We start from the raw sequence: 25,779 nt of genomic DNA on the forward strand, positions 1-25,779 counted from the left end.
TTCTTTGTATAGAGATTGTTTTCTTTCTCTGAATCAGACCAAAGTTGGTAAACAAACATCTGACACTATGATTTAACAGCCATTATGCTGTGTCACTGGTTCTAAAACGTGTGATATTGGGAAGAAAGTTCCTATTATTGTGAAGGTTTTGTGTGGAATTCACAATTCAGTTTTGTTAAGTGCAATAACATTATAAAAGGGGACAAGAATGAATAGAATCTGCTTTCCCATTTCTTTGTTTTTTCGTATGTACAGAATAACTGTTTTCAAACACTTAAATGTATGATGTTTAATGTGTACTTGAAATTAAAACAAACAAAATGCAGTTATTATAATCAGAAACTGACAACAGGAAGTAGCATGTCTTTGAAATACTGTGTTAATGGGAATAGGGGGCTTTAGAAAAGTGTTTGAGAGCTACTAAGAGAAGATAGATTTGGGACAAGTCATTTGATAAACCAAATTAAGGAATGTTCTCCAAAGGTTATTAATAAAGCAATGAGATGTGTGTAACAGCAGAAAGGGAATCAGAAAGACAGAAAAGCAATAATGGCCTTCAAAAAGACTAAGGGTTAAATCACTCATGACAATTTTAGATGCTTTATTCACCATGTAGTCATCATCAGTTGTACATAATAGGAAGTCAAATCTTTTCGCCATTGAAGCAAGAGGGAAAATTACTAATGGTTTCAATAAAGCAAGTTTGAGCCCATATGAGTCTGTAAGGGGAGAAAAGAATCCCCAGACTTCTAAGATCCCTTTGTGTCTGACACACTCAGAATTGCCAAGTAACTGATGAATGCTATCTTAATCTGCAGCACTCAGGGTCATAATTATAACTTAAATGTGGTAGATTTCCTACAGTACCAGTAAGTATAGCATAAAAAGGAAACAAAAGATGTTTCAAATGATCTTAAGAATGATGAGGTGTTATTTGAGACTTGAGTCTCAGGTTTGTAATTAGGGTATTGATAAAAAGTATAGGGAGAAATAAAAGGCAATTAAAGGCTGGTTTGTCTGTGAAGTTCGTACACTATGCAAGGGGTCAGATTTTGTAAATCTAATTTGCCAAGGTTTGAATGAGTCATGGCTCACAAGATTAATAAATGTATACTTATTTTTTTTGGTTACTGCCGTTAATTTGGTTATTTATTCAAAAGGTGGAAGGCTTGAGAGGTGGGTGTGTGTGAACCTTGTGAAGCTTAGCAAGTGTAAGGTCCTGATTGGGGGTTAGGGCAGTCCCAAATGCAAGCACATTTTAGGTATAAAGGAACTGAGAGCAGCCCTGAGGAGGAGGACTTGAGGGTGCTGGTTGACAAGCAGCTCCCCATGACCTGGCAGTGTGTGCTTACAGCCCCAAGCTGCACCCCCAGTGCGTGAGTACCAGGTCGAGGGAGGGGATTCTCCCCCTCTGCTGCAATCTGGGGAGACCCCCCTGCAGCCCTGATCCAGCTCTGGGGCAGCAGCACAAGAGGGATGTGGAGCTGTTGGAGCGAGTCCAGAGGAGGCCATGGAGATGCTGTGAGGGCTGGAGCAGCTCTGCTCTGGAGCCAGGCTGAGAGAGCTGGGCTGGGTCAGTCTGGAGAAGAGAAGGCTCCTGAAGGGGAGACCTTAGAGCAGCTCCAGTGCCTAAAGGGGCTGCAGGAAAGCTGGAGAGGGGCTTGGGACAAGGGCCTGTAGGGACAGGCCAAGGGGAATGGCTTGAACCTGCTCGAGGGGAGACTGAGATGAGCTCTTAGGCAGAAGCTCTTCCCTGTGAGGGTGCTGAGGCGCTGGCACAGGGTGCCCAGAGAAGCTGTGGCTGCCCCATCCCTGGCAGTGTTCAAGGCCGGGTTGGGTGGTGCTTGGATCAGCTTGGTTTGTTGAAGGGATCCCAGTCTTGGATGCATCTCTGTGGGCACTGTAGATTTGCATGCTCTACTGGTAATTGCGTTTTATTTTAATTCTATCTACAATTACTTCAATATATGAGGAAGTTGGCTTGATCTCGCTCTACTTGCAGCCACTCCTGTTAATAGGGTAAGCTAATAGTCTTCATGGCTGAAAAGTTTGGGCACCACTGAACTGAACAGTCATAGGGAAGTAGAGTTATTTTCTTGTATGCCATCCCTAGCATTATTGCAAGTTTCTGTGTTAATCAACACAGTTTAGTGAATTGCATCACTACCATCTAGAACTGTCAGAACTGTGCCTTTCTTTAGAGAACCAGGCTCACTGGTGTAATCTGTAGGATGGATACTTTACAAGTGATGGTCCTAGAAGGATTTTATAAATAACTACTGCTTCACTGGGAAGTGATACCTGTGACTGGCGATAGTGGTATAATTCACAGTTATGGATTAGTGTGAAGGTTCTGCAGTGAAATTAATGCTCCTGAAAGGTCAAATTGAATGTATGCAGTCAGGCCTGGCCCTGTTCCCAGATTTTATGAATGGAAACATAATATTGGGCTTGTAAAATCATATCCTTTCTCTTTTAGTGGAAAGTAGCCCATTTAGCATATACTTCCTTTAGTATTTGTAACTGCATGTGTAAGCCGGTGTGAAAAATGGGATACTTTGCTCTTTTGTTTCCTTGGGTACAAGGTTGTCTTCTGTGTGGTCCTTTCAGATTATTGCTTCTTTTGTGCTTCATAGTGAATGCCGTTAGAACATTTTGGTATGACTAAGCATATGTGTATAGATGGCTGATAACTGAAATTCTATCCATCCGAACCTTTGCCTGGATGTCTCCTTGATACCTGAGGTTTACGTTTCTGTGGTTAGCAAAGGAGAGCAAAAACCCCCAGCAGATATGTTGGGAAAAATTCATGCATTTTGCTGCAGTACAGGAAAATGACTCGGTAGTTTCTGGAGGAGTTACACAGCCTAAGGCAAAACTGAAGTGGTTTATAATACTAGAGACTTAAGTGAAATATGTAGATATATATTTTACCTTGATTTGTTCTGCTTATTATTTTATGTAGCTTAGCTTTTTTTCTCTCTTAAGGCCTTTCATGAAGAATCTCAAAAATCATAATCTGGCTGTCAGTGGGAACTTAGCTTTTCATTTAGTTTTTCTTGTGTTGCTGGCATATTTTAACTACTTTTCCTTTCTCATTTTACTTTCTAGAGTAAATAGTCTTTAGAGAACCTCACTCTGTATTTTAATTATAATCTGCTTTTGAGCATTTTATCATGTAAAATTACCTAAATTACCCATGGAGTCAACACAAAGGTTATAAAGAAGCAGCTACCTACAATATCAAGCTATAGCACCAGTAGGAAGGCAAGTGTGTGTTTTGTGCTCAGAGGACTCCACCATGGCTGGTGGAGTCATTAATCAGATATAATTCCTTATTTTCTTAATAAAGAAGAAGCTGTTCAGGTAATATGTCTGTCTGAAGTGTGACATTTTCAAATACCCTTTGTAGGTCCTGTTTTTCTGTGCTCTTTCACATCGATTATTCCACATTGTGACAGTGAACCAGGAGATATTTCAAGTTGAGGTTCAAGGAGTAAGATGCAATCACTCAGCTGGCAGATGGCATTGCTCTTTTTCTAGATGGGAAATGGTGATACACTTTTGGTCTGAAAGTGTAAAAATTGCCATAACTTGGGATTGTGCTTGGGCAAACATATTCATCCAACAAGGTGAAACTTAGTCTTGTGGTATGACCATGTAGTCACGTGCTAATGTCTCTAAACTGTTTTGGTACCAGGCATAGACCTTGTTCTGCTTGGACTGAAATGAAAACCATGACATAACTCTCTGTATTTAGAATGTGCTACCATTTAGACAAAGGAACAAAAGAATTATAGAATGGTTTGTTTTGGAAAGGACCTTAAAGCTCATCCAATTCCAACCTCCCTGCCATGGGCAGGGACACCTTCTACTAGAGCAGCTTTCTCCAAGCCCTGTCGAACAGGCCGTTGTCCAAAGTTCCCCCCCAGTTTTCTCATAGTCCCATTAGGTATTGGAAGTGTGCAGTAAGTCTCCCTGGAGCCTTAAAAGGTTGGTTTCCTCCTTCTCTTTCTCTGTCCTTCAACCTGATTCTTTTTGGAAATAGCTTTTTCTTCTTCTGTTTTACACCACAAGGGAAGAATAAAAGAAAGAGTTTAATAAATGGAGATTTCAGTGATTTGAGGTGGAAGAATGCTATGTCTTTGTTTTAGTGAAATTAGAATTGCCATTCACCTTACCTAGAAATTCCTTGCAGCGTTCTCAGTTCATGACGTTTAGCATTGCACTGAGCAGAAATGTTATATGTGAAACAGCATTTTGTGCCTTTCTATTACTAATACATGCCTAGGAGAAATCGTAGTTTTTCAGCTGAAGGAATGAAGACCTTGGAGATCCAAGTGATGACAATTAAATACTTGGTTAAATATCAGGAAGTATATATCTCTTCAAAGTACAAGCAAAGTCCTCCAAAACATCTATGCAGTTGTCTAGAGGAGGCTATGAAGGCTGGAAAATATGCAAATACTGGATTTAAAGATAATTTGCGTAAACTGATGAGCTCTCACTGCTAATAATTGGAATTTATGTACATGCTGGCATACGGGAAAATCTAATTAACCACTCAAGCCTAACAGTGCATAAAGAAAATGGTAACTTATAGGCAAATGCGGGGAGAACTCATCAGATGCTTGTAAACAGGAGCCATGATTCGGATTTCTTGGATTCAGGGTTTGCTACAGTTTGACAGTACAATGTTCTGTTGGATCAGCAATGTGGAGCATTAAGCTTTTTGTGTACTACATGAAGAAATCCTGTGTAACAAATCCCATATCAGCTGGAATTGGGTGGCTTGGCAAGTCCGAATGAAGGAGGTCCGTGTAAAAGGTGAGATTAAAAATGGCCTGTGCCTCTGTTGGCTTTGGCTGGAAAACCAGCAGACACTGAAAAGCTGAAAGTAGACAGTGGGAAAGGCAGGTGGTGGGTGGAACCTCCAAAAACCCCATCAAACTGTTAGAAATTAAATTGTTAGAATTTAAATTACTTTGCCATTTTGTTGACCAGCACTCATGGGGAATTTGATTCTCAATGCAAATATGTAATCCTGAGTGCAAAGATTCATATGTAATTTTAAAGCTGTTATGTGTAATTTTGTGTTTAAACACTTCAGTAATTGCCACGTTTGAGGAGAAGGAGTTAGTATATAAATGCTTGCTAAATAAGTTAGTGTTCCCCGTTGTCGAACAATGAAAGGCACACAAATGTGGAATTATCTTATTATATTAGAAGATTGGCTTTGTAGGGTTTTGTGTTCCTAATAAAACTTAACCATATGTGGTGTTCTTCTGTGGTGAATGCAGAAATTAAGAGTTGCTTGTCAAACTGATCTTTATAATTTCAGGTAGAGCTATTATACATGCTTTTCTTTTTCTTCTGCCTAGAAGGAATTACTTGAATTTCCTAGGCTATTTTGAAGAACACCTAGTTTTTTCTTTATTTTATATTTGGGGGAGAATAAGAATAAATAGAGGAAATCATTCCTAAACCAGCAACAATCCTTCAGCCATGAAAATATATTGTGTCACAAGAAGATAAATTAAATACTTAGTATATAATTGTAGATTTCCATACATTTTTAGTTGTAATTTTAAACTATAGTTTACAACAACAATAGGAAATTATACTATGGTCTTGTGAGGGTAATTTATGAGGTGATGCATGTGTAGTTAGGCAGCTGATAAGGACAGGATATGAAAAGGAAAAATCACAGTCATAGGAAATTGAAGTGACAAAGGAGACAATTTATGTGATTCAAACAAGACAGTGTAAAAGGTTGTTTCAGAGAGCAAGGTCAACTGCGGACAAAGTGTATTCTGAAAATGTTACATATAAATTAATTAAGCTTATTTTAATGGAATTAGAAATAGCAAGGTCCTTACAGGATATGGCTTTTATCTGGCCAGGGTAAGCTGAGCTACTTCTTATTCCTCTGTTTCTTGCTGGTAATAAACAGACTCCCTTAACGCATTTGAAGAGAATGGAGCTAGGGGTGATGGATGAATAGGTCTGAATGAAAGTAAGACACAGCAGCAGTGATTAGGATGTTGATTGCATCGAGAACACTTAAGGAATTGTCATTTTTACCCTCTTAGACACTTGTCTCACTGATGACAGGATCAAAATTAATTGCACAAAATAATATCTTTTGATTTCATGCTTTTTTTTCTCAGGTTGAATACTGTGTTTCTAAATGAAATATGTAGAATCCAAACTATTAATAAAAGAGATAAGTTTGTGGCTCCCCATCTGAAGAGAATTGTATAGGAATTGCAAAAGGTGACATTATAATGATAAAAAGTGATGACGAATGCTGAAGGTCAGTTCCCTTTATGCCATAATACTCTTGGAGGCAATGCTTTTTTTGTCCTGAGCTGAGTCCAAATGAGAGGCAAGACTAGGACATGTCCTAAATTATGCCAGCTCTTCCCAAATAAGTGCTATCAAGATGTGTGATAATATGAGATATTAACAATAATGGCATTATTTGATCTTCTTGAACTTAGGCTTTGAATGTAGAATTTCAGTGGCAATAGAAATAAAATGTTAAGCTTTTCTTCTTTGTAATCGTTACTTATTATTTTGGTAGGAAAAAGAATAAGTTGAGTTGTCTAACTGAATTTAATGCACACATGTATTCCTGTGGTAATCGTGGCAAAAACCTCTGGCCCATAAATCTTATTTCCATTATTTGATTTTTTTAACCAATACTACCTTAAATTCCTCATGTAGTTACAGATTTCTAACCTGAGTTTCTGTAAATAAATTTTTCTACCTAGAGGTAGGCAAGATAATGGTTGGTTTCTGGGATTATAGTTTTGCATCATTCAGGAATACACTGAATTTTCCAGGTGTTCACAGGTTAGATTCATTTATGGACTTGACTAAATGTGCTTTTTATTGTGAAGCATTATTGATTCAAGGCTTTCCATAGCATAAATTTATCTTTTGTTAATATTTTAATTTACTTTGCTTACTTGCAATTAAGTAGTGAAATTATGTAGGCCTAATTTTTTCCCACACAACTGCATTAGTGGTTACCAGTCCTTGCCCAAAAGCTTCCTTAGGATGTAGTGATGTTCCCAAAGGCATATCCAGCTCTTAAACAACTGGTGGTCTACAAGGATGATGGAGAGGGGCTCTTCATCAAGGACTGTAGTGGTAGGACAAGAGATAATGGGTTCAAACTGAAGCAGGGGAAGTTCAGGTTAGATGTAAGGAGTAAGTTGTTTACTGCAAGGGTGATGAGGCACTGACACAGGTTGCTGAGAGAAGTGGTAAATGTTCCATCCCTGTCAGTGTTCAAGGCCAGGTTGGACAGAGCCTTGGGCAACATGGTTTAGTGTGAAGTATCCCTGCCCATGGCAGGGGGGCTGGAACTGGGTGATCTTAAGGTCCTTTCCAACCCAAACCATTCTATGATTCTGAAACTTTCCAAGTTATGGAAAGTTCAGTATTTCAAATTCACAATGAACTTCTGGGGGAAGCTGAGGAAGTGGTTTTAATGGTACAGTATAAAGAACAAAATGGATTAAACCCCATTAAATTTCTGATTTTACTGAGCTTGGAAGGTTTTATTATCATAGATGCTGTCACTAGAGATAACTTCAGGGAGATATAACAAAAGAGATAAATAAAAAGAAATGGATGGATTTCTTTTGTTGCAATATTTCTGGCATTTTATACGGCAGTCCTTTTTGTGACAAAGCTAGAGTTGGTGAGATATCTGGGCATTGCAGAAGCTATTTTTTCCCAGCAATTAAATTTGTAAGCACTGTAATAGAATGAAAGAAAATAGCAACAGGAATGCTAGAGATAATTTGATAGGGCTTCATAATATGACCCCAGAGATTATTAATTTTTCCCCCACTGTGAGTGTTTAAGAATGCTAGGGTGGTTTTGTGCTAGAAAAATGAGAACAGTAGTTTCTTGATATCTTTTAGATTACAGTGTATTATATGTATTGGGAGATTTTAAAAGTTAAATTGTAGCAAAAAATGGCATATAATGTACAGTTTATTAAAGAGAACTTTGTTTGGTTAATTTGGTACTAATTTAAAATTTGGAGAAAAGCAATGCCCAGCGCTGACTTTATAGTAGATGACAAATGAAAGACATCAAGAGTTATCAAGACATTAACTGGAATATTTATTGCTAATAAGATATTAGCAAATTATTTCTTTAATAATAAATTGATACTTTATAAATTATTAATAATTTATAAAATTAATTATTAATAAATGAATACATTTGCTAATAATGAAAAGGCAAATTACTTGATTTGTCAGAGAAACATAGAATGGTTTGGGTTGGAAGGGACCTTTAAAGGTCATCTAGTTTAACACCCCTGCAATTAGCAGAGACAAGTTCCACTACAGCAGGTTGCTCCAAGCTCCATCTAGCCTGGCCTTGAACACTGCCAGGGATGGGACAGCCACAGCTTTTCTGGGCACCCTGTGCCAGCGGCTCAGCACCCTCACAGGGAAGAACTTCTGCCTAAGAGCTCATCTCAATCTCCCTTCTGGCAGGTTAAAGCCATTCCCCCTTGTCTTATCCCTGTATGATAGGCATTTCATCTGCCGTTAAGCCCCAGGTCCTTCACCTCAGTGCTGCTCTCAATCCATTCTCTTCCTAGCCTCTATTTTGCCCGGGGTTGCCCTGACCTTAGACGTGGCCTTCTTAATCTTCATGAGTTTCATATGAGCCCACTTCCTGAGCTTGTCCAGGTCCATCTGGATCCCATCCCCTCCCTCAGGTGCGTCAACTCCACCACACAGCTGGGTGTCATCTGCAAGTTTGCTGAGGATGCACTCAATCCTGCTATGTCATTAAGGAATATATTAAATGATACTGTTATATAATTTTCAGATATTGTGTTGGGATGCTTCTCCATCCATGGCACACACAAATGAGAGAAAGAAAAGTTTCAAAAAGGAGATATTTTCTTAACAATATCTGGTTTCGGAAGAGTTTGCCCTTATGTTAAAAAAAAATTAATTGCTGGTATGAATGTTTGAGTTCCTTTCTGTGATCTGAGCAACTAATTAAATGCTGTTAAATAGAATCTTATTTCTTGAAATGAACTCACTTTCTTTAGAAATTTCTCATTAGCTACTATTTTACCATTAAGTAATTGTTCAAGATCATCCTGGATTAAAAGCAGTAAAATTGCTTCCATTGAGAATGTGTGAACTATTGAAGGTCCTTTAAAAGCCTGGACTAAGGAAGGGAAGAAGTATCAGGAAAAAAAGTGAAGATTTGATTTAATATGACACTGTACTGTCAAACTAAGGTGACAGTGAGCAGCTGATCAACCTCACGTGGACTAAAAGGGGTCTTTATATTTTGTTGATAAAGTGAGGCACAAGGGAGAGAAGGAGACATATATTACATCTACAGGCAAGACAAAAGGGTCATCACTTTGCCTAATAAATCGGTTGTGTATACATCTACATGGTCTACATACATGTTGCCTCTGATGTGTTTTCTCTGTCCATTGGCACTCATAGCCCATAGAGTGTCATCTGAACACTCCCTCTTAACTTCTTTGTGTTGTCTGAACATAAGCCACTCTTGACTTCTTTTAGTGTAAAAGGCATTGAAAACATTACAACAGTGTTACCACCAGATCAACACTTGAGTTATTCTCCGTGCCTGACATTCTCAGTAGATTCCTCACTTCCAGCAATGTTGTAGATATGAAGTCATTTTCTTGAGTGCTTGTGTGCTAAGCTGAATTATTCCCTCCGTATGCCTCTTTTAGTAAATGATGGTGCTCATGTTTGAAAGGCAAATTTGAGCTGTCATCCCTGTGTTTACCCTCACTATCTGCTGGATTCCTGGCCTGCCTTGTCAAGGCAAAGCTATTCCTGCTGTCATAGCTTGGCATGATGTGCCCTGCTATCTTTCTCACACAAGAAGAGGAAAGAAGATTTATCTCACTCCAAAATGTTGGCCCAGTCTTTTATTTCCTTGATGTTTCCTTATCGTCCTGGAGATTGTCTCCAAGTGATTTGACTTTCTCTTTATACCAGAATAGACAGTAGGCCACAGTGTCAACAGCTTTAGACTCCTTTTAATGAGGAGATGAATAGTTTATGCCTGAAGGTAAAAGTGTAGAGAAAGGCTTCTGTCCCAGCCTCTGAAACCGCACAGTTCAGGGGCTTCATGTCAATCTGTTAGGTTTGTGTTGTTTTGCAGGTTTTTTTCTTTCTTTCCTTTTCATGAATGTATTGATTTAATTTATGAGCTAATATAAACTTCCAGCATCCTAGTACCCCATCATGAGAGGTTCCAAACTCTTTGCTGATAACTTAATGTGTAGGTTTTTCATGTGGCATTTTTTTCTCATGGCAAAAGACAAAAGCAAAAGCTTGTTTCACTTATCCATCAGGTTTTGTTGGCTATATTGTATTCCCCCTCAGTCTTCTATTCTGCATAATGAAGATTTTTTATCTACTTGGTTGTTCCTTGAAGCCCTTGATCATGCTTGTTGCTGCTGTGTTTCTCAGTTCTGCAGTATTCTGTGTAGAAAGTGATGGCCAAATAGTATTCATGATATGGATTTTTAATGGTGTTTTCTGTTTTGTTCTCTTTCCCTTTCAGAATAATTCCTCACTTAATCTATGGCTGTTACTCTGTGTTAAACTGGCATTTACATAAAGCCATTATAATTCACAGATTGCACTCCTGGCTATTAATAATCAATTCAGAGTTTAACGTTAGGTATGTAATCAAGGATCCTGGTCCTTTTTCCTGGTTTTTATCACTTTGCATTTATCAGGGTTAAATTTAACCTATTTTATTTCATAGTCATTTTAAGAAGATGAAGAAGAGCAATTCTGCACCATGGATCTTGTTTAGTTGAAAGGAAGCAAAAAGGGAGAAACATCTATAGAATGATTGGACTATGTTGGTTGGCATTTTGCAGTTCAGTAGATGTTGGTTTTAGTCCTGAGATCAGTTAATTTGTTGCCAGCAACATAAGAGAAGGCGGAAAGGACTTAAAAGTGAAGGAAAGTAATAAAGCTTGGACTATCAATAGTGTGTTTGAATTACAAGAGTTTGATGGATCAGGAAGGCAGTGTGAGATGTAGAAGCAAGTGTGGAATCTGTAGCATTACCAGAAACCTGATGCTTTCTTAGAGAAGTTATGAATAGAACCCAAGAAGATGTGTTATAACAATGTTGGAAATAGATTTTCTCAGGCCATCGAAGACATAGTAAAATATGTTGGTTGCTACCCAACAAGCCTCCACAAAATACTAGACCTAAGAGCAAGATTAAAGGAAAAGATTTACCCCAAAAGGACACTGTGAAAGGGAAATACGATTATCCAGAAATCCCTCTCATTTTGATTATGTATTTCTGAATTTTCTTTATTATTTTGGCCAAGCTCTTTTCTAATAAAATCTGGTTTTATCAATTCAAAACACCTGTAGTATTTTTGGTTTGCTTAATTGAAAGAAAAGGTACAAGTAGATCTGTCTCAAAGTAGTGCTTGATGCGGGGCCTAGTGTTTCAGTGATGAAGCTGATAAATTCTCTTGATCTGTTAACAATTGCACTCTAGACTGGCTGCTGATTTTATCGCAACTGTTTTGTCTTCGCTCGTGGTTGTACCATGGGTATCAGGAGCTAATATTAAAAAGATTTCTGGAACTGTGACTGTAGAAGTTCTAGCTAGTGGAGAGAAATGTCTATGTGCATGACAATGGACTTACCATAGCTAGTGTAGAGAGTGTGTGTATGACAATTGAATGACAGAAACTAGAAAACTGCCTGTATGGTTTTAGTTCTGTTTTCCATATTTCAGATATTGGTTAATAACACAAGTCTGAGGAAATAATTATGTGTTTTTAAATATGATTTTTGGGCTTTTGAAAAGCAAAATACTCTTGAAGGGCCATTTGTGTTCTGTGGGTGTCACAGGTAACTTTGGTTTGGGCTCCGAATTAATGCTAAGAAGACAACACAATTACATTTCAGGCAGAAAGGAATGAATAAGTCATAAGATGCATAAATAGAGAAATTATTGTAGTGGATTGTCATTTGTCCTTGGGGTGATTGGTTCCTTCATGGATGACCTGGGGAAAAACATGTTCAGTTATGAGTACTGCACAGAAAGCAAAAAAAAATATGATGAGAATACATTAGGTATCATGTTCCAAGCTAGAGCATTAGTAGAGTTGCTGAGTAGACTGGAAGCCACCACACCTAGTTTGCTTTTAGACATTAGACACTGGAGCTGCAGTGATAAGAATTATTAAAACCCAAATTGTATGGCATAGTCGAATTATGTGAAGATGAATAAGGAATTTCAAGAGAATGATGTAAGCATGTAGTAAAAACCATCTGAACAGCAACAAAATAGCCACAAAGGGCAAGGTTAGAGTGCTTTGCCCATGGCAGCAAAACCAGTGATAGGGTGCTATGGATTAGTGAGAGCAGGAGAATCACCTATTGAGTAAATATTTGAATGCTATATTAAAAACAAAGAACTGCTTAGGCTTAAAGGTTCAGCGTACCATGACCAGGGACACATGGTGATACTGGATACTTTCCATGCCTATGCAATGAGGAGAAACAATGACGACACTTGCTATTCAAGACCAGGTTGGACGAGGCGTTGGGTGTTATGGTTTAGTGTGAGGTGTCCCTGCCCATGGCAGGGGGGTTGGAACTTGGTGATCTTAAGGTCCTTTCCAACCCTAGCTATTCTATGACTCTATGATTCTATTATTTGATTACCTTCTTTTTCTTTAATTCTACTATGAGGACCTCAGTAAAACTCAAGAACATTCATGCATCATTGTGATGGTGGACAGCATACACAGGAATTATTAAAGATATGAATATAAGTCAAAGAAAACAAATTGGCTCTCCTGAAAACTGACTTTTTTCCTGGTAAGATACAAAGTAAGAAATTTTGAAATGGTAGCATAGTTAGGAAATTATATACAATGATATACACAATGATGCTAACTTTTTATGCTACTGCTGCATATGTATAATGTAAATATCAGCTGTCACTAGATTATCTTTCCACCTCCTGCTTCTGTAAGTAATCCGTTTAGCTAAAGCTGGAGAAGCATTAAAAAAGCAACCCCAACGTGTTTATTCATCACATAAAATAATTTTCCTTATTTGATGGCTAGGTTCAAACAAATAATGGATAATACTAGTCAGTTCCCGTTGCTTTCCAGACATATGAATTATGTTGCCACGGAGCATAAACCTCTGGATGTCGCTGGCCTGTCTGACCTGCTCTGGCACAGTTGTAATTAGCAGGAGCTCTTAAATCTATATGCTTCTTATCTTAATGGAAAGTACTGTTGTATATATAGTGTTCACTGCTGGAGTTCAAGGGTTCTGGAACTCAGTTTGATCAAAGCTGAATTTAGTTCTTGCTGGAGCGTGTGAATTGGCTTCTCTGGAAACACGGGTATTTGTTGGGTACCGTAAAATGACCTGCAGTGTGTTCACATGGCTGTGCAGAATTGTCTGAAATGAAGCCAGATCCCTTTGCTTTTGTTTTGTTGAGGGTTTTTTCATGTCTTGTTAAGCATGCTTAAGTAGCAAGTTCTCCAGGTGCAATGCAGTGATAGGTTTATATTTTGATTGAACCAAGCATTCCCTCTACTGAACTCGAAGCAATGTGTTTTCATACGCTGTTAGAAATGGTGTGCTGGAAGGAAGAGATGTGATTAGTGTAATCACCTGGATAAAATGCACTGTATCTTTTAATGAAGCCAGTCCTATTTAAAGTAATCCTTTACCTCTGAGGCAGTGAAGTTCTGGATTTCAAATAAGCAAGGGAAGAAAATCCATCTCAGGGCCTTGTGGATTGTTCCCCATAAGTATTTTTCCGATTTCAAAAAAGCTGTTTATTTCTGTTAGCAACTTGTTTAATTTTAGCTTTCACACACTGGATTTTACTGTACCTTACACTGGAATGAGGAGTCTGTTATGAGAAGCTTTTTATTTCTATGATCTCTGAAGTTCTTTTAATTGAGAATCTATAAATCTATGATAGAAACAGTAATTTTGTTACTGCTGTGTAACACTTTGTCAACAGATTCAAGTGTCTGCTTTTCCCTTTCATGACAGGTTAATGTTGACTTGTTAGCCTTACTCTGGGATCATTTTGTCTACAAATTTTAAGAAAAAGCACAACATTTTTTTCCTATTTTTCTGCTATGCCTGCAGTATTCTATATATTAAGGAAAAATAAGGAAAAATCCTACCAGTCCAAATCTAAAATAAGATAAAGACAGATAACAGGGGTTAGGACGTCTGATCTTTCTAAAGGGAAATTTCATTCCTCCAAAGTTGTGTGTAGGTTTTAGGACAAAAGGTATTTTTTAGTTTAAGTTATTTTCATTAAGCGTGTCATCTGCATTGTTCTGGTTTTGGATGTTACCTTTTTCATTAGGAATTGTATGTGTTCTCTGATTGTCTGCATTTCTTCTTTTTGAGCAACGGACTGCTCCAAATGGGAAATACAGACCTTTATTATCTCTAATTAAGTTAATTCATTTGAGAATATAATGGTGATCTGTTTCTTATGCACATTTCATGTATTTCCAAGTGTTTCCATACTTATGAAAGTAAGTTTTCAAATCCTGCAAACACACAACTAATAAGGACTGAAGTTTTTGGCTAGCATCATGGATCATAGAATCCCAGACTGCTTTGTGTTGGAAGGGACTTTGATGCTCATCCAGTTCCAACCTGCTGACATGGGCAGGGAGACCTTCCACTAGAGAAGGTTACTCCAAGCCCCTGTGTCCAGCCTGGCCTTGAACACTGCCAGGGATGGGGCAGCCACAGCTTCTCTGGGCACCCTGTGCCAGCGCCTCAGCACCCTCACAGGGAAGAGTTTCTTGCTTATATGTAACCTAAATCTCCCCTATTTAAGTTTGAACTCGACACCCCGTGTCCTGTTGCTACAGTCCCCGAGGAAGAGTCCCTCTCCAGCATCCTTGTAGGCCCCCTTCACATGCCGGAAGGCTATTTATGTGTTTTGCTTTATTTAAAACATTCATCGGCATAAGAATAACATCAGGAAAAGTTTCAGTAGTAAGAGCTGAATCAGAATTAAGCAACTTAGTTTTTACTCTTAAAATGCATTTCCATCATTACAGGCTTTTACTCTGTCTTTTGGGGGGGTTAGTGGAACAGTGGTAAATAATTATGGAATGGTACATGTAGCTTCTATCAGAGTAAGACTCCTGTTCTGAATGGGTTTACTAAGGACAGAGCAACTTTCTTTAACATGTTTAAAGAAAGCAAATTTCATGAGCACAAGGTTAAATGACAATATTTTGCTAAGATTTATAGGAATTTCTCAGAGGCAATAGATGAACAGATTGACAAATGCAGATACCAGCAACAAGACAATGTGTGCTTCCAGAAGCTAGTGGGAATGTTCAGTAAGGTTATTAATGGCCCTTCATATTAATTGCTAGGGAAAATGTCAACTGTGCTCCCACGGGGCTTTGTTTGAAAACAGTTCTGTTTATTGTGTTAATTATGGAACTGGAAAACGGAACAGCTCCTCCATAGTGTGGAAGCCTGTGGACTTTACAAGGGCAAGGGTAGCTGTTGTCATCTAGTATGTCACAGTGAAATTGTACAAGCTTTGGGCTGGTTGTATCTGTAGTTCAGATAACTAAAAGACTTTGTTCAATGCAGGAAAATAGTGTCGCATTTGTAGAAACAAGAACAAAACCCTCTTCATTAGAAGAATTAAGAGTTAGATAATTTAAAACTTAATGACGGAGGAAAATGCTTAGAGGTGATAGTAGCAGCATTGGTACTGTAATGAAACTAGCAGGGAAATAGTCTTCATAAAACGGAACCAAAGGAAAACACAGCACAAAACCCCCTGAAGCTTTGACTCTCCATAGGAAAACATGTAAATTGTTTCATCTGCAGGTAGCAATGGTTGATCTTGGGGAATAAAGAGTTGTCTTTCAAAGAACTTGAGAAAAGCTGCAGGGAAATACAGAAGTAAGGTTAATCAGAATTTCTAAGTAGGAGGAATTGTAAATGGGGTATTTTTAGTGAAAGGATGACCCCTGCATGCAGAAACAGAAGTGTGCCAAGTCCTGGTTAGAGCCAAGGTCAGGAACTTTGCTTTGAAAAACTGTTGGAATTTGAGCTGCGAATTCTGTGTTGTAAGGGAAGCAAAGGTGCGTTTGCTTAAACTGAAGATGCTTAATACTTCTCTGTTCTTGTAAAAGGTAAGGTTTAAATAATGTCAGTTAGTACAATGAATAACAAGAGGTTAAATAGATTTAGAGACCAAAAGTTTATTTCCACTTCCCCCCCCGCCTTGTCCCCTGCAAGATGCGAGATTAATATTTTCATGAGAAGAAACAGAACTTGAAAAATGTGTTTAAAAGTTATGGGTTTATTACTAAAAGAGGAGTGTCATTTATATAAACGGGTCATAGCTACAGTCAAATAAACGTCTCATACGTGTATTGCTTTGCTGTATGCTGAAATTTGCTGCCATTTGGAGAGAAATACGATGGAGGGAGAATGCAGAGCAAAGGATCTGCACCAAGGACCTGATTTAAAATAATATGGTTTTCCTGGGCTTGCAGCGTGACCCTGCATGAACCAGCATCCCAGCAGCAGTGAGCTCAGAGGCTTTGATCACATCCAGAACTCTGTGAGAAGACTTTTATTAGAGCTGTGTGAATACAGAGCAGTTTGTGGAAAAGTATTTGGTTGCACAGAAGTGACTTGGCAATCTTTTGCTGGGGCTTGGGCTCCCTTGTGGGATAGATTCCTTAAAAATTGTTTTACTGAACATTTTAGGAAAGTCTCCTACTTTGGCTGCAAAAGTTCTTCAGTGGAAAAAGGCATCTTCTTATGAGTAACGCAAAATAAATTATTTGAATATATTTTATGTATGGCTGTTTAAAACAGTTTTCAAACACTTTAATTGCTTAAAGATCTTGGAGTAAAACAGTAGAACTGTTTCACATCAAACAGTTCTAATATATATTAGGGCAAACATATGGAATCATAGAATGGTTTGGGTTAGAAGGACCTTGAGATCATGAAGTTCCAACACCCTGCCATGGGCAGGGATGCCTCATCCTAGACCAAGTTGCCCAAGGCTCTGTCCAGCCTGGGCTTGAGCTCTGCCAGGGATGAAGCATTTACCACTTCTTTGGGAAACCTGTGCCAGTGCCTCACCACACTCAAAGTAAAGAGCTTCTTCCTTATATCAAACCTGAACTTAGCCTGTTCCGGTTTAAACCCATTACCCCTTGTTCCATCACTACATCTCTCTATTTTCACCCTTCCTAGGGATAGTCCTCCCCATATCACCAACTTATTTATGGAGAACCAACCATTAGATTTTTAGGTGTTTTAAGAATTCGGTATTGTATCTAACATGCTTATAGACTGAGGCTCTTCTATGTGGTGAACCTGAGAGTTGAATTCATAGTTCAGATTCTTGTCCCACTGTCCTCAGATTCAAAGTCAGGTTTGTTGCAATCTCTTTCTGAGGTTTAGAAAGGGCCTACTGGGGACTGGATGAAGCTCAAAGGTTTGCTGCACTAAAGGGGATGTAGGTTTGTAGAACTCCTGCCACATCGTGGTATTATGTTTCTTGGGGCTGCCTCATGCAATGTTGATGTGAGATCCCAAACAGGTACAGTCAGTCGATAGCTGTAGATGTGTGAGCCTTTAAACTAGAATATTTCTAAGCCATATTGGGTTAGAAAGCCAATAATATATGCTATATTGTCCTGGGTTCAGCAGTAGCAGTCATTTTTCTCTTAGTAGCTGGTGCAGTGCTGTGTTTTTGACTTTCAGCCTGGGAACAGAGCTGATAACACTGATGTTTTCAGTTGCTGCTTACTAATGTTTAGTCTGACCAAGGACTTTCTGAGTCTCATGCTCTGCCAGGGAGGCGGGGAGGCCGGGAGGAAGCAGAGACAGGACACCTGACCCAAACTGACCAAAGACGTGTTCCATACCACAGCACATCATGCCCAGGATGTAAACTGGGGGCAGTTACCCAGTAGGGCTAGTTCACTGCTTGGTTGGGCTGGGTATCTGTTGGCAGGTGGTGAGCAGTTGTATTCTCTTCCCTTGTTATTTCCCTTATCATTATTATTATTGGTGGTAGCAGCAGTGTACCTGAATACCTTAGTTACTGGACTGTTCTTATCTCAGCCCATGGGAGCTACATTCTTTTGATTCTCTTTCCCATCCCTCTGGGGGAATGAGAGAGAGACTGCTTGGTTCTGATTTATGGCTGGGCTTAAATCATGACATATATAAAGCAATTTGAACATTAAATACACAAACTTTGCACATAACTTTGAAATGTATTATGACTCTTCTTATTTAAAGCAGAAGCAGCAGCAGGTCAAGGAGGTGGGTGTAGGTGGAGCCTTTCTCTTACACTTCCGCTTGCACTGCAGTTTGCATGTTCCCTGTGAGTTCTTCATGTGTCCTCTTTGATTTCTGAAGGCAATTTGCTCTCCTGGCTCAGTCAGGTCTTGGTGTAGGCAGTTGTCTCCAAGACTGAGCTGGTTAATGTGACTGAAAAGTGTGAATGACTCAGCAATTGCCTTTTTATATCTTTCTGTGTTAGGGCACTCCCTGGTCACCTTCCCACTGGCTTCCTTACCAAGATAATCTTTCCCTTGTCAAGCCATTTTCCTCCTTACTTGGTGCTTTATTAGCTAGAAGTCTTGAGTTTGCCCAATGGGCTGCTTCCATTTAAAAGCTTTGTTTTCTTGAGGGCAGACCAGAATCTGAGCCCAATGTGGAGGTGGAGGGTTCACAGAATGGGAAAGGGCTGTGAATCCAAAAGAGGGTTGACAGCTTAAACCTCAAATTAAAAATTCTCTGCATGGTTAACCCTGGGAGTGAGGCCTAAAGGTTTATTTTGGCTTGGTTTTTTTCCTGCCAAAGTGTTAGGAAAGAAGAGAGAAGCGTCATATATGAAACAAACTCAACAAGTATGTCAAAACCTCGTTCAAACATAGAATCACGGAATGGTTTGAGTTGGAAGTGACTTAAAGCTCACCCAGTTACATCCCCTGCCACAGGCAGGGACACCTTCCATTAGAGCAGGTTGCTCCAAGCTGCATCCAACCTGGCCTTGAACGCTGCCAGGGATGGGGCAGCCACAGCTTCTCTGGGCACCCTGTGCCAGTGCCTCAGCACCCTCACAGGGAAGAACTGCCTAATGTTTGATCTAAATCAGCTCTTTCAGTTTAAACATGTGGAGACAGATATTCCTACAAAACATCTTGCTTCATTTTTTTTCTCCTTTCCCTCCTTTCTTCTTTCTCCTTTTTTTTTAAGAAAGGTGATGGGAACTGCCCATATCAACTGATTGTTTCAACTGATCTGCTGGAGGCTGTACTAGGCTGTCATTGAGTAATGATAGGTGCTTTTATCTGTAGAAAGGAATGCTCTGTATTCTCTTTTCTATTGCTCTTTTAGTCATTGTTAGTCTCTGTCCTCAGCATTTTCCCTTTATTTCCCTTCTTCGCAATAGTTATGCAGTCATTCTTCTGCTTGTATTCTCCTATTAGTAGAAGCAGAGAGTGGGCAGATGGATTGAGAATAGCCTTGGAAACCAGGCTCCTTTGAACATCAGGCTTTTGCAGGGGCACTTTTCAGTGCTCAGGTCAGATCTCAAGGTATGTCTACATAAGGAAAGAGCAGAATCACAGCTATATATATACCTCCAGGTATCACTGGAGTTCTCTGCCAGCCAGATCAGCCAGATGGTGGGTTTCTAGGACTGTGTGCAGTGCTGGTACTTCTGGTGCCCCAGGTAGTCTGTCCTGATCTCCAGCCTACCCTGTGCCCTATGAGGGAATTCAGAGCCAGGTTGGGCATCTCTCATGCCATGCTGTTATGCTCTGTAGGCATACTTAAAGACGTAACCATTCATGTATTTAGACTTCTAGCTCCCAGTGAAGCACATAAATGCATGAAGTCAGAATTTTTCCACATCTCTCTCAAGAGCTATAGAATCTAACTCTACATTGTGTTGTAAGGAATTTTTCACATAAATCTGTCTGTGTAGAGAGGTGTTTGTTTTGACATGGTTATCAATACAAGGATGCAAACCAAGAAAGCACAAACTGTCTGTTGTTCAGTTTCTCAGTGATCTTGAAACAGTCATCTGTGTGTATGCTGCCACTGAAGAGGCACTTTTGCGTCCCCTCAGCTTACTTTCTACCTTGCTGGACATCTTTCTTTCTCTTGTTGGAACAAGTCCAGAGAAGGGCCATGAGATTGATCAGGGGACTGGAGCACCTTCCGTATGAAGACAGCCTGAGAAAGTTGGGGCTGTTCAGCCTGGAGAAGAGAAGGCTGCGTGGAGACTTCAGAGCAGCTTTCCAGTATCTGAAGGGGGCCTATAGGGATGCTGGGGAGGGGCTCTTCATTAGGGACTGTAGTGATAGGACAAGGGGTAATGGGTTAAAACTTAAACAGGGGAAGTTTAAATTGGATATAAGGAGGAAATTCTTTCCTGTTAGGGTAGTGAGGCACTGGAATGGGTTGCCCAGGGAGGTTGTGAATGCTCTGTCCCTGTTGGTGTTCAAGGCCAGGTTGGATGAAGCCTTGGGTGAGATAGTTTAGTGTGAGGTGTCCCTTGATGATCTTAAGGTCCTTTCCAATCCTAACTATTCTATGATTCTATCAGTGAATCTAAATTTTTACCTTCCGGTAGCAAATATACCATTAGAAGTACAGACTTATATTGTAGAAGCATTGCAGTAAAGTATTGCCAGTCTAGTATTGTCATCAGATTAATCCTACAGATCTGCTATGAATTGGGTAGAATGGGTTTCTACTTTATTCAGTATGAAATGTTTAGCATGTCTTTCATGTCTGCAGTGTTCTGCATTGCAGATGTGAACTGGACTAACACCTGGAGGCCTGTTCTAGGCTGGCAAGTTTTATAGTTATATTAAAATTATCAGTTTGCTTTGGCAAATGTTGCCTTTGCTCATGTAAAGTTAAGTTGCAGCATAGAAGTGAGATGAACTGTCACCTGTGAGCAGTTTTTGGCAATCAGAATGCACATGTGTGTAAGTTGCAGGGAAAGTGGATCTGTTGCAGAGGAAAACAACACAGTGTAGTGTGATGGACTAATGAGTAATTTCATGTGCACAATATGTTGGTTTTGTAGAAGGCTCCTAAAAGTGAAGCTCTGCTGTGTGAGAAAGGTGTTTGATCAGGATGATGGGGTAAGATTTGTGGCGCTTTTTGTATCAACAAAGATTTCCACTAACATGGAATTTGACTTTCATATAGGAATCCAATGATTTGTTGACTAAAGTAAATACTTAATTGCTTTACAGATAGGCTTTGAAAATAGACTGCCTAAACAAATGTTAACATTGAACCACACTGGCCTGGGTGAAGATACTTCTGTATTGCTGTATTTAGGAAAACCAAAAAGCTTAAAGCAAGACAGGCATATTTTGGCACATGCTCAGGGAGAAAAAAACATAGCTAAAAAATAGAATTAAGTAAATATATAATTGCAAAAGTGTGGAGCTAGTGTCAGGATTAGGACTGTAATGATGAGAGTGCTTCTTTAGCAGTATTATTACAGTGCTATTAACATACTTTCCTTATTTAGTAATATCAGATTTTAAATGCAGACTTGATAATCACACTCTGACAGTTGATAATAATATATGTGAAAAACACAGATTTTCACTGTAACTTTCTGCTAAAAAATGTTTGCTTAACTCTGCAATCATAAAAACACCATGTGAATTTTAATTCAATGTGATTTAACCCCCAAACCAATCACTGCATGTTTCTAAATTACAGGGGGTGGAACTCAGATGAGAAAACCCAGTTTCACATTCTGAAGAAAGAACGGGTTGTTTTCTAAGTATGTTGCCATTAAGAAAATGATAATAATTGGGAAACTTCAGGGGAAAGCAACAAATTTTAAGCTACTTAAGAAAATAGTTGATATCTGTCTAGTCTAGAAGGTAATAAGAAAGGAGATCTTATCGCTGTTACTATTTTCTATCATCATAGTCTTATCTTTATATGAGAAGTATTGGTGGTGCCATTATCCCCTGCTCACACAGCCTTTCTTCCTCACAGGTGTAAGTTGTGAAGCACACCCAAACCCAGGTGTAAGCTATGAAGCAATTTGTTCTTTCAGTTAAGTACTTAAAGTTGTGGCTGGGGAGCACTTGGTCAGATAGTTGTAAGACAGGGTTAAGAACATGTCCTTTATCCAACTGAGCAGTCCTTGTTGACTTGCTCAGTCTTGGGAGATCTCTGGAAATGGCAAGGAAGAAATAGTCTACCTATTTGTGTGCATACACTTGAGCAGGTAATTTCTTTTTAGTCTTTTGTCTTTTAAATTGCTGTTGTGACAGCAGCTGGAGAAGTGTTAAGGGAAATGCACTAATTTGATTTTTGATTTTTCCTTCCTTGTTTCTGTGGGGTAGGTTTCCTGCAAATGAGTTTCTCACAGGGTTTTAATAAGGCATTTTCTTGTGTGCATCCTTTTTAAAGTTGAAAGAGTTGCTTGCCCTTTCATACTGGATTTTGAAAGATATTTTTAGTACAAGTTGAAACTGAGGCAGTATTCTGATTGAAACAACTGATCATCCAGGTTATCTTTTGTGTTATGTGTGTGACTGCCAGCCACTGAAATTAGTTTGCTTTGGTAGGTTTTGGACCATGTTACAGCTTTCAATATATCTTTGTATAATAAGAGGTGTATGTTTCAGAGCCAATGTTAATAGTGAGGAAAAATGTGCTTATTAAAATCGAACTGTGGTTGACTCATTTAAAAGCATTATAACTCATAAATTATTGACTAGAATAATTGCCTACTTAAAACTTACTTTTTTTAATTCAGAGACCAGCTGGACTAGAAACCATCTTTATATGACAAAGGTTTTGAAAGATGATCAAGCTGTTGGAAAAATGAGGATATCTCCCACATTAACCATGCTTACAGCAACTAGAACCTGTCTGTTGGTTTTCTTTAATCACATGTATGGGTGTTTTCAGCATTGTCAAAAATGAAGCCTACAGATTTTTTGTTGAAGAGTGGAAACTAAATGATAGCAGTTTTGGCACACGCTAGATATTATCAGATGCTCCTGCTACCAAATGTTTGCAAAGGCGAGGAGAATGAGGGTTGGTTTTATATGTGATTATAAATACATTGATTAGGAAGTTCTGCTATGCCTCTTTTCTTGGGCAAGTATTTTAAGTTGTCTGCTAGTAACACAGTGAAAAGCTTTTGCAGACTGTGAAGGATTTTTGCATAAACTTCCTAGCCTGGTAAAAAAATGTGAGTTACAGCAATTAGTCAAGATGTTCTGAATAAAGCAGGAGAACTTATTTTGCATATCCTAGATAATGTTGCTAAGTACTGAGTATGTACCTTATTGAATTAAGCTTTATGAAGTAGATTATTATTCCAGGAGCAACAGATCAACTTCTTTTGACTGTGTTCACTGGGTTGTGCATTGGTTTTTGGGGGTGTTTTTTGTTTGTTACTGAAATGAGCTTGTCAGTTAAACACAGTTTTCTGGAGAAAGCAATTTTAAACTTCTGGGCTGTTATTATATGGGGTGGCTTGATTTGGACCTCGCGCAATGTGCAATATCATATTGCTTTGTCTTTCCCTGTTAGAGTTCTCATGGTGTTGTAGGTATATGTGACTTCCAATTTTTTGGTTTAATTTTAAAATAAAGGGAAATATTTAAAATGAGGTTTTTTTGGTGGTTTTTTTTTTTTTTTTTTTACCAAAGTTTTCTGTGTCTCTTTTTTCATGGACAATTTTACTTACATGGAGCATTGCTTGTCACCAAATAACTTCTGTCTCTTTAAAACACATTTCCCCACCCTCGCTTTTTTTCCCAGTCTCAGCTTTACTCCTAACTCCTCTCCTTCTTTGCTTCTCCTGCCTTGGATGGTGAAGGGGAGATTAAAGAATGGGGGCTGCAGTCAGTTCATGATGCTTCATCTCTACCACTTCTTCCTCACCCTTTTCTCTTGGTCAAGTGTGGGTTCTCTCCTGTGTTTGCTCACCATGGATGGGACGTTTTCATCTGCTGTGGCATTTCGTCCTCTATGACCTGCAGTAATATCTGCTCTGTTGTCCTTTATGAGCTGAAGAGGAATATCTGCTTTACCATGGTGTTTTCTAGGGGCTGCAGGGGAATCTGTGTAGCATCTTCTTCTCTGACCTTGGGGTTGCAATGATTTCTCACACTTTCCTTAGCTCACTCCTTGTGCTGCCAGCACTGTTTTGCCTTGCTAGATGTGTCACCAGCATCACCAATGGGCTCAGCTGTGTCCTGTGGTGGGTCCATGCTGTCTCTAGCATGGGGCAGCCCTGTTCCCTTCTTACAGAGCCTGCTTTTCAGCACCCGCCACTATCAAAACCTTACCACAGACAGCCGGTACAGCATGTGTACAGCATGATAGGATATCTGTTATTAAGGGGTGTAAGAGAGAAGAAACTTCTCAATATAAATGTTTAAGCACTTGGTGGATATGGCAGTGTTGCACTCAGGAGTTCCCAGCTTTCGGTAGAGGAATGCTAGCAAGATTAGAGAGAAGTGTTTTATATGTGAATGGGAACAGTGTATATGCTATTCCCTAAATAAATTATAGGCAGTATTTGAATATTACACTAATAACTTTCACTGATGTTTTGTGCTTTTGTCTGTTATAGGGAGTATGACTTCTGCAACGTCACCTATCATTTTGAAATGGGACCCCAAGAGTTTGGAAATCAGGACTCTCACAGTAGAGAGGCTATTGGAGCCACTCGTTACCCAGGCAAGTACCTTCATTTTCTTTTGTTCTTCCTTTAACCAGATGCTATATTTACTCATTTTATATAATTATCTTAATAAGCTTTGATAATAAAAACTTGAACAGTTGTTGTTTGTGGTCTCTGGTGCAAAGCTCTGTTCAAACATGTTTAGAAGTTCTTCTAAATAATTTATAGTCTCAAAGTATGAGTGGGAATACAGTAGCAACAACTGTTTACCTTATGTTTGTCTTTTAAAAGCAGTATAGACTATGAAACAGGCAATTTAAGACAGGGATCTGACTGAGCACATGCTCTTGGTTTGTTGTTATATCATGGAAGACAGGTTCACATTAAAAACGAGCCAAACCAACCAAGTAAATTAAAGAACCTGTAACCTGTTTCATTTCATGCTGTGGTCAGTGAGGAGGGTATGCTCAACCAGTTAGCTTTCAAGTGAGTAGAATTTGTGAATAGAAGGTAATAAAATTGTCCAGTAGTTTAAAATGAGCAATGTGAAAGTGATGCTAGCTAATGTGCATAATGTATATGTTAGTGTTACCCATTTTTTAACCAAGTATACCAATTTATGGTTGGAGAATACCTTTGTATATCATGTTTCCTGTGTCTGTACAGATTTCATGTGGTGTGTGTGCATGCAAAGGGGCAGGAGCTGTGCAATCACATAAGTAGACATCAAACTTTCCTCACTTAGCCCAATTTGCTGACTTCGTGGCCTAGTGCCTTTCTGTTTCTGAGTTGCCATTAATAATGGGAAGCTGGTTATGTATTTTTATTGTTATTTAAAATACACAATTAATTTTTCTTCTAGGAATGCTTGTTATATTAAAAAATAAATGCCAGTCTGCCAGATACTAACAATGTTCTTGTGGATGTTGTGGATCTTGGAGTAGTCTCCTGGATAGAAATGTAGGTCTTTTGGATGTGAGAACAAACTTGACGTTTTTC

The 25,779-nt window shown here is 38.9% G+C and overlaps 1 protein-coding gene across 2 annotated transcripts in view; it reads left to right on the forward strand.

The window, feature by feature from the left end:
- CTNNA2 (catenin alpha 2) overlaps positions 1–25,779 on the forward strand; it is a 505,102-nt gene that overhangs the window by 38,818 nt on the left and 440,505 nt on the right. For both annotated transcript variants that reach the window (XM_061365551.1, XM_061365559.1), the window contains exon 2: positions 24,730–24,844. In XM_061365551.1, the coding sequence (XP_061221535.1) occupies positions 24,735–24,844 (110 nt within the window). In that variant the 5' untranslated portion in view covers positions 24,730–24,734. The remainder of the gene's footprint in view (positions 1–24,729; positions 24,845–25,779) is intronic.

This window comes from Neopsephotus bourkii, unplaced genomic scaffold, assembly GCF_033783945.1.
Source record: "Neopsephotus bourkii isolate Nb327-2 ecotype Australia unplaced genomic scaffold, CSIRO-AGI_Nbou_v1 NB_121, whole genome shotgun sequence".
Lineage (NCBI taxonomy): Eukaryota > Metazoa > Chordata > Aves > Psittaciformes > Psittacidae > Neopsephotus > Neopsephotus bourkii.